Raw genomic sequence first — 14,153 nt, forward strand, 5'->3', positions numbered from 1 at the left:
AAGTAAGAGGAAGTAGTAGCATTTTCATTGATAGGCTTGCCAGTTACACGCTTGACCGGCTGAACATTAAGCTTGAAAAGCCCATTGGTGAGAAAACCCCTACCAAGGTACTTTCCAAACTTGGTTACAACAACTTTCTCGGACTCAAAAACTAGTCTAAAGCCCTTATTAACTAGTATGGACCCCGAGATGAGATTCTTGCGGATGTCCGGGACATGCAGCACATCCTTCAAGGTTATCTCCGTGCCGGATGAAAGCTTGAGCACCACATCACCCATTCCGGCAACTTCCGACGACGCTTGGTTACCCATGCTTAGCTTCCTCCCTTCAACAGCCTTGTAGGTAGAGAAGCGCCTCTTGTCGGAGCACACGTGCACGGTTGCGCCCGTGTCAATGAACCAAGCACCTTGGTTCTCAACAAGGTTGACCTCCTCGGTGATAACCGCCACTAAGTCATCCTCGTTCCAATCGTCGAAGTCCTTCTCGACAACGTTGGCATCTTGCTTCGCCTTTTTCTTCTTGGGCTTGCGACAGTCTTTCGCCAAGTGGCCCGGTTTGCCACAGTTGTAGCAATCCCCTTCGAACTTGCGAGCAAGAGCTTTAGCTTTGCCTTTGCCTTTGTCCTTGGGATTAGGACGCCCACGTTTGTTGGAGTTGGATGGGCCACCACGCTCCAACAAGTTAGCTTTGGCCTCAACTTGGCCCTTCCCCTTGCCATCGATCCTCCTTTCCTCGCATTCGATGCGAAGCCTCACGATCAAGTCCTCAAACGTCATCCCCTTTCGTTTGTGTTTGAGGTAGGTCTTGAAGTCCTTCCAACTTGGGGGCAATTTGTCAATCACCGCCACCACGGTGAATGAGTCGGAGACCACATGTCCCTCGGCGAGTACGTCGTGCAAGATAAGTTGGAATTCTTGCACTTGGTCGATGACGGGCCTCGAGTCCACCATCTTGTACTCCATGTACCTGGTTACACATGTATTCTTAGTGCTAGCATCATTTAGCTTATACTTTTTGTCTAGTGCCTCCCACAACACTTTGGAGGTCTTTACATCAACATATACTTTGTACAAACTATCCCCTAGACCACCTAGAAGGAAATTTTTATAAAGAAAATCGCCATTATGCCACGCATCATAGGCTGCACGAACGGTGAAGCTCGTCTCATTCTCCGCCGGTGTGGGCGGCTCGTTGTTCGTCAAGTATCCCGCATACCCCAACGTCGTGAGGTAGAAGAACATCTTTTGACGCCAACTCTTGTAGTCGGAGCCACAGAACTTCGGTGGCTTGTCGGCGGTTGCGTTTGCCCTTGGGGGTTGGGTTGACACCGACCCCACCATGTGGCCATAGCCCATCATGTTGGTCCCGAAGGCCCCAACGTTTTGTCCAAACATGGACCCCATGGAACCACTCGAAGTGGAACCAAACGTTGACCCAAACGGAGTTTGGCCAACCGTTCCTTGCACGGAACTATCTCCTCCAAGTGTGGTTTGGTTAGCACCAAACATGAAAGGAAATGGTGTTGAACCACCAAAAGGACCACCACTAAAAGTGGAGGCAGCAGCGGCAGAGGTGGCGGGGGCCATGGTTGATGCGGCCGCGGCAGCAGCGGCGGCAGAGGCAGCGGCAGCGGCGACGACATTGGCAGCCTCGGTGGAGTTCGCAGGACCGGTCGACATCTCCAGCAAAGGTATTAGGTTTCGAAAATATTATGTTCAATTAGAAGTTCAAAACTCCCACGTTGCAAGCTTATCTCGTCTTGCGATTGTTGGAATACAAGCTCGCGGGCGTAGTTACAATGAAACCAGAAATGTAGGAGATGAGATTACAAGGTGAAAACTGAATTGAAATTACAATTTAACAGAACCAGAAAATAGCCGAGTCGAGGAGGGTCCTCTGTCCGCAAGACGAGATACGCCCCGGTAGTGCTCTCGGTTTGGCGTGTCGCCTAGGGTAGGCCCAAAGACCACCCAAAGACCAATTGCTAAGATTCAAGTCCACGGCCGCGCGTCGGGTGACGGGGACGGGCCGGGACCGGGGTCGGGCGTCGGGCGACGGGGCCGGGGCCGGGCACCGGGCGTCGGGCGACGGGGCCGGGCGGGCGGCGGCGGCGGCGCGCGCGTGTGGGCTTTGCAACCCGTCACGTGTGCACACAGTTTTATTACATCCTGTGATGTAATAGCTTTTATACTGTAATAAATGTGATCCACATCCCGATGTGGGATAAACATTAAATCTTATTTAATGCTTGTCTTTTCCCACGACTCCATGTTTCAAGTACCCAACTTTAAACAATTATTTCTCACTCACCGGAAATCGGTTTTGAGCAAATAAATATACTACGATCATCTACTCGGAACGTAGATCGATCCTGTCCCATTTAATTCTGCTAAATTAAATGTTTTCGGTACTCGAAAAATTATCAAATATTGGTTACTCACAACCAATTTCCAACATAAATTAACAAAAGAATGAAAAGAAAAAAAAATAAAAAAAGAAAAAAAAAAGAAATTAATAACAAAACAAAAGTGGAGGAGGTGGTTTCACTTGGCCTCTCCCCTTTCTCCTCCAATATACCCTCAATGGTATTTGGTGGGAATGTATCATCAATGCGTTCCCTTATTAGAGATGCTCTAAATTGGTACTCCCTCCGTTCACAAAAAAATTATCATATTATAGACGGTACAAATTTTAATAAAATATACTTAAAGTTGTTAGAATGTGTTCTCTTTGATTGTAAATTTATCATGAGAAAATGAGAGATAAACAAAATTTAACCCTTTAAATCATTCTTTTCTTTTCCCACATTTCCTACTTGACCCTTACTCATTCCTCATTTACACTACAAATGAGGGATAATATTATCCCTCCAAAAATGGTGTGATAATATTATCCCTCCTTTGTTGTGTAAATGAAGAATGAGTAAGGGTCAAGTAGGAAATGTGGAAAAATAAAGGAATGAATGATTTAAAGGGTTAAATTTTGTTTATTATTTCTTTTCCCATGATAAATTTACAACCAAAGAGAACGCACCCTTAGTGAATAAAAATCTCACTTAATTGTGAGTGAAATTATGTGGACGATACTATTATAATAGAAGTAACTAATTTTTTTATGAAATGACCAAATAGAAAATTATACTTGGAAAATGGCTATTAATTATATGACTAGCATTTGCACTCGTGCAACGCACGAAAAATATTTTTATATTTTATTATATATAAAATTGATATTAATTTGATTATTATATAAAAAATTCTAAATATAATTAAAAAATACTTTAATTTAAAATAAATATTTTATTTTAATATAAAAAAATAAAGAATAATTCACATATATAAAAATTGATATTGTGAAAAAAAGAAAACAATATAAGTTAAAAGATAATTGAAAAAAAAATAGATTTATTCAAACGAAATAGGAGAGAGGAGAGAGAATTTTCTAAAGTTTTAATCTTTAAATTAATATAATTTTTATATTTTAAATCTAATATTTACATATCATATACTATCAAATTAAAGCTCTTATCATGATCTTTAATTTGATATCTATATCAAATATTTTATAATTAGTCGAATTTCATAATTTTAGAAAATAAATAAAATAGAAAAGACAAAAGGTTAAAGAAAAAGAAAAAAAAAGATGTATAGCTTATAAATAAATCTTTAATTTTATTGTAGTCACAAATTGCCACTCAGTTTTGAAATTGATTTGAAATCAATTTGAAATTGAGAACTCCCTTTTTAATATAGTACTAGCATTTGCATCCCGTGCAATGCACGGAAAAATATTTTTTATTTCTTATATTTATATAAAAATTAATACTAATTTAATTATCATACTTATAAATATAATAAAAATTAATTTTAACTAAATATATTTGAATTGAATATTAAAAAATAAAAAAAATTACAATTATAAAATTTGATGTTATGAAAAGAAAAAAAAATAAAAAAAAATAAAAAATACTAATAAAAAAGAATTAAAAAAATATTTTTTTTTTCAAAAAGATGAGAGGAGAGAGAAATTTATAAAATTTTAATATTTAAACAAATTTAATTTGTATATTTTTAAATCAAATATTTACATAAAATATATCAAATTAAAACTCTTATCGTGATTTTTAATTTGATATGCATATTAAATATTTTATAATTAATCGAATTACACAATTTCGAAAAGAAATAAAACAACAAATAAGAAGTTAAAGAAATGAAAAATAAAAAGAAAAATATAATTTAAACATAAACCTTCAATTTTTATTATAACTACATAATTGTTATTCAATTTTGAAATTGATTTCAAATTGAAAACTTCATTTTTAATATAGTATAGATAGATGTGATAATACTACGTGGCGGTGTTGCATAAGTAAAAGGCATAAATAAAAATAATAAAATTTTAGTGAACAGGCAGCTGCTGAATTGAAAAGGCAGCCAACTCGTGATTGCTACCACAAAACAAACCCTCGGATTATACAATCACAAGAGCTGAGCAAGTAACTGAATTACCCTTATTTTTATTCAAATTAATAAGGAATTTTGAATTCGATGCTGCTCTATTCAACATCAATCTGTCTCCACAGCTAAATTGAATGGCTTCAGAATTTTCATACAAAAAATAAAAATCGGTGAAGAGGATACAGGAAAAGGAAAGGAAAATTGAGCTGGTTCTATTGCACTAATACATTGATGTGTATGGAGAGGGAGAGGGAGAGACCTGTGGATTTCTTTAGTATATATGTCTGAATTAAGGGAGGGTAACACGGTCCTGCAGAATCTCATCAACTTTGATGCTCTAGTGTATAGTGCCGCCATTTCAAACAGTCCAATCTTCATCACTTTCACTCATGTCCTGAACAAATAAACCATCAACAATACACCAAACACTATTCCCTCATGTTTCACAGAATAGTCATTTTATACAAAAATAATACCTCATGTTTCTTTTTCTGGTCCTTACTTACCATCCCTGTATAAACAAGAAAACTATTACTGGAACATTCTTCCGAGAAGAATCATGCCCATAAAGATTCAGAATATAACAGAACGAAAGTCAAATCGACATCATTTTAAGAAATGCCAATGTCTCGTACGAGTAAAACACATTAATCAAAGAAATGACACAAATCAATGGCCTCTAAGACATTCAATTGCTACACATGATCTATCAATTCGAATTTTTTCATAGATCCCTCTTAGGCCAATAATTTTTAAATTGCCAAAGCTTCTCTATTGCCAGGCTTAGTGTAGCTTCAAATGGTTATATAGTCTTGATCTTTTAGAAGTGTAAATAAGTAAGGTATTTAGAGTCAGATCCAACAAAGAACTATGGGATTTTTATGTGTATACCAAGATAAATCCTAGTTATATTTTATATTCCAACCATTGGTGCATTCAAATGACATCGTAAAGATCACATACATAGAGAAAGCGACAGAAAGAAATAGGAAAGTTTTCAAGAGATTATATCCAGCAGAGAAATATGGAGCTTGCGTGTTCATTAAAATAACTGCAGTTATGTTTTACACCAAGCTTACATGAATTCGAACAGCATCATATTGATTGAATACACGGCGAGAGAGACAGAAGCAGGGTGAGGGTGCTAACCAGATTTTCTTCCCCCTGTTTTCTTTCTCCCTTTTATAGGCTTTGAGGCCTGAACACAATAACCATTGAAATGAGGGAATCAAGTAGATTTAAAAAAATCTCCGAGCCAAATTCTTTCAAAGGAGGCAAATGAAAGCAGAAAAGGGAAAGTCATACTTCAGAAGTGTTGGTTTTGTTTTCTGCATCCTTCTTCCCCTTCTGGAAAATTGATAGAACCTCATCAGACATGAAACATGATACAGAAACGCAAAAGAACATTTTTATCCATTAGCAGTAGTTTCAGTATTAAAAGCATGCATACGGCATAGTGGATACGCTAGAAGCAGGATGGACCTGCTCATTGTTAAAATTAGATTTTAACATGAACTATTATGCTCTATCGTACTGTACCAAACATGGGAGAAAAATATATTTGCAATAAAGAACATCTAATGTTATTTGATCATCAAGTTCAACGAGATCCATAAAACGCATCTACTGTGGCCGCTAGAAGTTATTTAATGGTAACAAAATTCGTAGGGAAATTATGCTTAAGGTAAATGAGAAACATTACCTTCTCCTCCACTTTCTTAAACAGTGAAGATAATGTTGTCTGAACAAGAGGTGTGCTCTGATTCTCAGAGGCATCCTTAGCCTTACCAGTCCGCTTATATCGATCTGAAGCTGGATCTTTTCTGGCATCATTGTTGTCACCCTCAAATACAGAAGGGGAGCAATTTTCTGTCTGTATATGTCTATAAGGAAATTTTCTATAGGAGATCAATACTCTTGTGCATACACGTGAACTATTAGAGGGGGGGGGGGGTCTAGACAAATATACAAGCTACTTCCTAGCTTGGTAAACGGGAAAAACAATAACAAGGATATTTGTAGATGGGTAAATTCTTTTAGTTTCAGTATCAACTTTCACATCCTCTTCTTCAGGTGTCTCATCTCCATTTTCAATAAAATCATCCCCAGATGATTCTGCAAATCTGAGAAGAGAGATACAAAATATCACAGGAATAATCATAACTCAGATCACAATAAAAGAAATGTTTGACATAGGTAGTGAAGAATTCGAATGAATGTAGACAAATTGGGACAAAATGAAGAAGTCTGAAAACTCTACTTGGCTTTCTGGGGCATTTTATGCTAATAAGATAAAAAATAAAATTAACTACTCCTTTTAGCAGGACATACTGCCTAAAGTTCTTGTATCAAAGAACTTCGGTATTGGAAGTCATGGTAAACAAAATTTTCATAATGTGCAAGATGTAATCCTTGGTATAAAATTTATAAATAAATAAATCAACAACTTTGCAAGCAATTATCTTAATGAATTAAGCTGCCACGTGATCCTGAGTTGTCTGAATAAAAGAAACTTCAAATAATCTTACCTGCATTGGAACATAAGCCTATGACAGTTTATCTCACATCAGATAAGAATTGGAAAAGTGCGTAGAGCCTACAAGCTTTTGGTTTTAATAAATTCTAAGACAAATTTGTCATGGGGGAGTATCTGCATATACTTGCCACTTACAGTTCCTAAGCAAACCTTAACACTCAATGAAAAGAAATGTGATGTCTAAGTTTAGCATTTAAAGTAAGCAGCCCTTAGAAAATGAATGAATCAGGCATCTTACAGTTCTTGTAATATATCATGTTAAAGGAAAGTCAAGTTTCTACCTGAACATTTTCCCAGCGGTCGTGGCTGAATGTCTGGTGGGAGTCATTTCGTCCAACTCTTTGTAATCATTTGGACCGTCAGTTAACTCATCCTCTAAATAAACTTTTTCAGACTCTCGTTCCAAGCTTTTCATTGCAGGTTTTCCAGAACTTTGTTTACAGTCCGACGTGACCCCTACTCCACCCTTGAAATCGACTTCTGCATGATTTTCCTGGGCGAAATCATGTCACGGTTATTTAATCACATTTGGTTTGAGCGAAAGGCCAATTGGAAAAGGTATTTCTCCAGTCACTTGATAGCAAAATAACATACAACTGACCTTATTGAGCTCCTTAGGAAACTCAAGCTGTAACTCTTCTGGATTCTCCTTTTTTGTCCCAATCCACCAAGCATCTGAAAATACTACCTGGAAGTAAAGAAGACCAAATACTTGACTTTAAGCCCCAAGAGAGTTAGAATAGGGAAAAGGGAAAAAATATATGTGAACTGTATGAAGTCTTAACATTTCATCTCGAAATATGTTGAACAAACAAATAACAAATAAAATTACAACGCCAGCATAGGAAAAGTTTCCAACCATATTCTCAAAGTAGTCATCACATGTTACATTCTTCCCGCTCTTGGAAAATTGCAGTGTCAAGTACCTATTCTTTGGATAAACAATTGTTCCAAACAATTTCATCTGACCCTGCACATTTCAATAAATCGGAAAACTATCATCAAAATTTGCTTAAGTAAAGCAATCTAAGATTTCCTTTCGCCATCCTTCCTGAATCAGGATAATACGGAAAGCATAACGAACAAAAATTCAGAACAACTATCGACCATCATCAACCTTCCCCAAACTAGCAAGCTAAAAAAACCCAGAAACGAGCAGAATTATAAACGGAGAAGACATTTAAAATCAAAAACCTGGGGGAAATCTAGGTATAGAATGGGGTTTTTGGTGCCAAGGTCTTTGAGCTCCCCGATTTTTCCACCAGAAATGGGGCCGAGAAGGCCCGGGAAGGAGAAGAGGTATTTGTTCTTCCGCTGTGACTTCCTCAAAATATCCCTGCCGTGGTGCTTGATCACCGTTTTTGACGGGCCGAGAGCATCTGAAGTGGCCACCTTCACGGCAGCCTGCGACAGAATGTTTCGGGAGAAGGCCAATTTCTTCAGCCGTGACCTCTCTCCCGCCTCCGGGTCGGCGGCGGTGACATCTTTCTTGCCTCCTCGAACCATTTTCCGTGCTTGAGCAGAGCAGCTCAGTTGTCGGTTGTGGGAAGGCGGGTAATGTGATTCATTAAATTTCGTATTTCATTTTACTCACCATAGCTTATGAAATACTATATGCAAACTGTTTTGGCACGCCTCCAATTGTATCTTACTCCCTAGGGATGGCAATGGATCCGGGACCCGGTCCAGATCCGCGGATCCAGACCCTTTTTTCTGGATCTGGACCTTGCAAAATTTGGACCCGGCGGATCTGGACCGGATCTGGACCACTCTCTAAAAAACCGGATCCGGATCTGGAGTAGAAGGTATAAAACCCAGATCCGGTCCAGATCTCTCTAAAAAACCGGATCCGGATCTGGAGTAGAAGGTATAAAACCCAGATCCGGTCCAGATCCGGATCTGGACCCGGTAATATTATAGATATAATATTTTTATTTTTTTAATTTTATCCAACCCTAAACATATCTAACTTTTACAATTCAATTTCAAAATCAAAACCCTACTTCATCTAATCATCTCACGGTCTCACTCTCACCTCACCTGCGCCGCTCACCTATCCTCCACGCCACCCGCGCCGCTCGCCTATCCTCCGGCCGGCGGCCGTGCACCTCCGAATCAGCCCCTCCGGCCTTCCCCACCTGAGAGCAGCAGCGTGAGCAGCAGGCAACGCCAATCCATCTACGGCCGCTCCATCTCCGTCCACCTTCGTCCACCTCCGGTCTCGGCCTTTCCCCCACCCGAAATCTGTGGACTTGAGCGGAGGCTCTGCTGCAGAGCAGGTTCTCAGCGTGAGCAGAGCAGCGCAAGGCAACGCCAATCCATCTCCGGCCGCTCCTCTCCGGCCGCTGCTCGTCCTCTCCGACCGCTCCTCTCCGGCCGCTGCTCATCCTCTCATCAGGTAAACCTTCATTCAGCTTTACTTTTGTTACTTTTGTTACTTTTGTTGTCTATTCAAATTTGTGTATCAATTCTTGTATATCACTAGATGATAAGTTGATGATGCATTTGTATTTAAGAATAATATCTGGAACATGTGATGTGGAGTTGTTGTTGCCTAGTGATGTTTTGTTAGCTAATCTTTATTTAGCAATTGGTGGCATATGTTGTGCTCTTGATTTTGATGAGATGATTCTGCTACTTGTGTTGTGGTTAATGCAATGTTATGTTATGGTTTATGATGTGCATTATTATTATCTCTTTTACTTGTATTCATAATATAATTTTTCTTTTTTCCAAGGTAAATTGGAGGACACACATTCTTATTCTATTGTTACCGAAGATTGTGATGAAGATGGAGATCAAATTGATTATATTGATATGGTATTTGATTTTAATCCATTTTATATTTTTTACAATTGAAATAAGTTTTATTTCTCATTATATCTTGTTCTTAATTTTTGTAGGATGTTGATGATGTCGAAAGTAGCTGCAATATGGAAGACATCTTTGAGGATTACAGAAATTGATCGTTTCAATATTAGGATTATTATGTTCTCATTTTGGATTGTTTGGTTTTAAATGAATTATGATGTTCTTATTTATTTTGGATTGTTTAGTTTTAAATGGATTATGGTGTATTTTGTATTCTTGAATGATTGTTGAAACTTTAGACAATTGTTATGATTTTTATTTTAATGTTTAATTAGCTTAGAATTTATTTTTTAGAAAAATGATATGGATCTGGGTCTGGACCCGAGACCCTGTGGATCTTATGGATCTGGGTCTGGATCCCATTTTTTTGGATCCAATGGATCTGGACCGGATCTGGATCTAAGTAAAAAAACATGGATCTGGATCTGGACCAAGCAGGATCCGGTCCAGATCCGGCCCATTGCCATCCCTATTACTCCCTCCGTCCCCAAAGAAGAACTTCTTTTGGGTACGGCATAAATTTTTAAGGAAAAATGGTAAAGTGTATTGATAGTGAATAAAAATATATTATAATTAGTATTGTGAGTGGTGAAAAGGTGAAAAAGTATTATAATTAGTATTGGGAATAGTAAAAAAGTGAAAAGTAAGAATAAATAAAGTATTATTAGTGGTGGGGTAGTTGTCCAAAAATGGAAAGAAAGAAAGAGGAACTTATTTGGGGGACGTCCCAAAAAGGAAAAAGAGAAACTTATTTCAGGGACGGAGGGAGTATCTTTTTGGCTAAATGTCACTTTCTGTCCCATCGTTTGACCGAATTACCGATTATGTCACAATTTTTTTCGATAATATCTAATTGATACTTAATCTATCAACTTTTTTTTAATTGTATCCTGTAAAAATTTTCAGGCGCCCGGCAAGAAGCTTAAGGATCTCCTTGCGCACAACCTCCATCAACATAGGATTCAAGCGCCGCTGGGCATCTCGCTTGGGTGTAGCTCCCTCCTCTAGGTTTATCCTGTGCATGCATGTGGCTGGACTAATGCCACGTATATCTCCTAGGCTCCATCCCAGTGCTGCTTTGTTTCTCCTCAAAATTTCGATCAGCGCTGTTTCTTGCTTTAGAGTCAGAGTAGCCGAGATGATAACTGGCTTCTCCTCGCCTTCTTCTAGAAAAACATACTTGAGATTGGCAGGGAGTTCCTTCAGTTCCAGCGCTGACCTCTTGGTTCCTATTTGTTCATCTAAGGGCAGCTCGGTATGGCTGGACTGCACTGAGCTCGGTAGGGCTGGCTGGGCTGAAGGGCAGAGCTGGCTTCGGCAGCTCTGGCATCAGCAGAGCTGGCTGGGCAGCGCTGAAGGGCAGAGCTGGCTTCGGCAGCTCTGTCATCGGCAGAGCTGGCTGGGCAGCGCTGAACTCTTCAGCTTTCCTAGCTAATTCCTCCATGTCGGCCGATCCAGCGCAAACTTCCACGCATTCCTGCTCCTGTAAAAATACCTTCTCAACCAAGCCATTAATAGCATCTATATATGAGCATTCATTCATCAAGTTGGCAGAAGGCATAGCCCGATTTTCATGCACCGAGAAAGACACCGATTCCCCTAACACTGTCATTTTAATAGTTCCATTTTTGACATCAATCAACGTGTTAGTGGTCGCCATAAATGGTCTTCCTAATAGCAGGGTGTGATCTCTACCATTCTCGTGCACATCCCCAATCTCAAGGACAACAAAATCAACAGGCACTATCGACTCTAACTAGGATATCCTCTACTATACCACGGGGATACCTGACTGACCTATCAGCAAGTTGGAGGCACATGCGAGTAGATTTTAAATTACCTAACTCTAATTGTTGAAAAATAGAGTAAGGCATCAAATTAATCCCAGCCCCCAAATCTAACATACCCGTGGCTTCCTTACCATTTCCGAAAGCAATATTAATCACAAAACTACCTGGATCGCGTTGCTTGGGTGGCAAAGATTGCTGCATGATTGCATTTGCAACTTCGGAGACCAGCACATTCTCATTGTCACCGAACCTTCTTTTGTTGGATGCCAATTCCTTGAAGAATTTCACATATGCAGGCACATTTCGGATCACATCAAGAAGAGGCAAATTCACATTTACCTTGGCCAACATGTTGTAGAATTCCTCAAACTGTCGGTCCTGCTTCTCATTTCTCAATCTGTTCGGAAAAGGAACTGGTGGTCGATAGGGTGTAGTAGCTTTGTGGAGCTTGACCTCCTTCTCCTTCTCTCATTCCTTTTGCTGGTCTGCCGTCTCTCCATCAGTCGGGCTGGTCAGCGCTGAGCTTGGCAGCTCTGGTCTGGGCTGGACAGAGCTCGGCAGCTCTGCTCTGGTAAAGGCAGAACTCGGCTGCTCTGCTCTGGTAAAGGCAGAGCTCGGCTGCTCTGCTCTGGTGTGTGCAGGAACATCCACTTTGTTATCCACCATCTTACCATTGCAGAGCTCGGCTGCTCTGCTCTGGTGTGTGCAGGAAGTATGGTGGTTGTTGTTGGTAGCCCACTTGGGGTGGTCGACGGTATTGATTCCCCCCAAAGTTTTGATTTCCCCACCCAGCATTCAGCTGATTTCTCCATCCTCCAATGACATGTTGTTAGCCTTGATTCATGTTCTGCCCATATGGTCTGCTTGGCCCTTGATTGTAACTTTGAAATCCTTGTGCCGCATAAACTTCAGCTTGTCCTTCCGGAGTAAATTCTCCCATTCTATGGCACTCATTGGCTCCATGGCTGAAATCTCCACGTATACCACACGGCTCAACATACGGCAGGGCTGGGTTCGGCAGGGCTGACATCGGCAGAGCTGGATTTGGCTGAGCTGACATCGGCGGCGCTGAGCTCTGAACTGGAGAATTTTCCATCTTTTCCATCTTGAGCTGTTGGACTTCTCGCATGATCGAGGCCAATTGTTGCTGCATCTCGAACTGATTTGTCACGACACTAGCCTCTACTCTCCGTCCTCGGACTGGTTTTTGTTGGGAGCTCTCGACCAAGGTCTTGAAAATCTCTTTCAGATCTGCCGCAGTCTTCCGAGCTATGTTTTCTCCTGCTGTGCTGTCCACCATAAATTGGGCAGTTTGCACTAACCCATCGTAGAAGAACTGCATCAACATAACATTAGTGAATTGATGTTGAGGGCATTGACGGAGGAGTTCTTCATATCTCTCCCAAGCTTCATGCAAAGGCTCATCCGCTCCTTGGGTGAACTCCATTATTTTTGTTCTCAGCTCCTGTATTTTGTGGCTTGGGTAGTATTTCAACATGAATTTTTCACAAGCATCTCCCCACGTAGTGATAGAGTTGGGCGGCAGAGAAAGCATCCACGTCCTCGCCCGGTCTTTAAGTGCATAGGGGAAGCACTTGAGCTTGAGTTGGTCCTCCGTGAGGCTAAGCAGAGGAATCGTTTGCACTTGTGTGCAAAAATCTCGGATGAATTGCAGAGCATCCTCGCTAGGCATCCCATGGAACACCGGCAACAAATTCGAGTCATTGGGTTTGAGATTGTAGTTTCTCACAGCAGTGGGGAGCACGATTGCCGACGTGTTGGTATCTCCAATCACCGGCCTGGTGAAGTCTCCCATATATTCCATGTTCTGCGCCATGACTTTTTATGAGGACGAAGGGAGTAGTTTTGAATGTACTGTATAGATATGAAATGAGAATGACTAATTAGTGTATTTTCCTTATTTATTAATAATGTTTACTTTGTTATGCTCGGGTTTTACTGACACATATAACCAATTATTATAGCAATTTATATCTAATTACTATACGGATTTGACATGAGAATAAATAATAAAATTATTTTTTTAATCAAGTTCGAAACATGTACGAGTATATAAATTCTAAACTGATCCTAACATTAATAGATATGTCAATATGATTTTTTTTTTATAATTTTTATTTTATTTAGCCTATCTATTATTATTGTTTTGTTTGTAATGTTCGATTGTTATTGTAACAGATAATTAATTAGTGTAACAATTTTGATTTATATATATCAAACAAGTTCTGGTGATTAGCGAGTATATTATACTTGTTGAGACATGAATGAGTAGTAAAATCACTCGATTGTTTGGGACGGGTATGGATACATTTCAAACGATTTGAATGGTTGAATCGTAGTCTCATTATTTCAATTCACCAATTGATTTTTTTAGAAAACTTCATATATTGTAGAATATAAATACATTGGAGTCTCATATATTTTAAAGGGGTATTGGCCTATAAATACCCAAACTTTTTGCATTTTCTGGTTTTG

At 39.5% G+C, this 14,153-nt stretch overlaps 1 protein-coding gene and 1 long non-coding RNA gene across 3 annotated transcripts; one reads left to right on the plus strand and one right to left on the minus strand.

Moving 5' to 3' along the window:
* Positions 1–4,499: 4,499 nt before the first annotated feature.
* LOC131019560 (DNA-binding protein RHL1) lies at positions 4,500–8,628 on the minus strand. Of its 2 annotated transcripts, none has more exons than XM_057948137.1 (9): positions 8,191–8,628; positions 7,856–7,966; positions 7,598–7,684; positions 7,278–7,489; positions 6,163–6,583; positions 5,766–5,807; positions 5,610–5,658; positions 4,937–4,971; positions 4,500–4,854 (listed from the first exon to the last, which is right to left on the minus strand). In XM_057948137.1, the coding sequence occupies exons 1-5, from the start codon at positions 8,500–8,502 to the stop codon at positions 6,433–6,435; spliced, it is 873 nt and encodes a 290-aa protein (XP_057804120.1). In that variant the 5' UTR covers positions 8,503–8,628; the 3' UTR covers positions 4,500–4,854; positions 4,937–4,971; positions 5,610–5,658; positions 5,766–5,807; positions 6,163–6,432. The 2 variants fall into 2 exon arrangements, with proteins under 2 accessions (XP_057804120.1, XP_057804121.1); XM_057948138.1 differs by having other exon boundaries at positions 5,540–5,658.
* A 1,068-nt stretch (positions 8,629–9,696) lies between these two features.
* LOC131019570 (uncharacterized) lies at positions 9,697–10,110 on the plus strand. Its single transcript, XR_009100339.1, has 2 exons — positions 9,697–9,816; positions 9,900–10,110. It is a non-coding gene; the product is annotated as an uncharacterized LOC131019570 (long non-coding RNA).
* The last annotated feature ends 4,043 nt before the right edge of the window (positions 10,111–14,153 follow it).

This window comes from Salvia miltiorrhiza, chromosome 4 (genome assembly GCF_028751815.1).
Source record: "Salvia miltiorrhiza cultivar Shanhuang (shh) chromosome 4, IMPLAD_Smil_shh, whole genome shotgun sequence".
Classification (NCBI taxonomy): Eukaryota; Viridiplantae; Streptophyta; class Magnoliopsida; order Lamiales; family Lamiaceae; genus Salvia; species Salvia miltiorrhiza.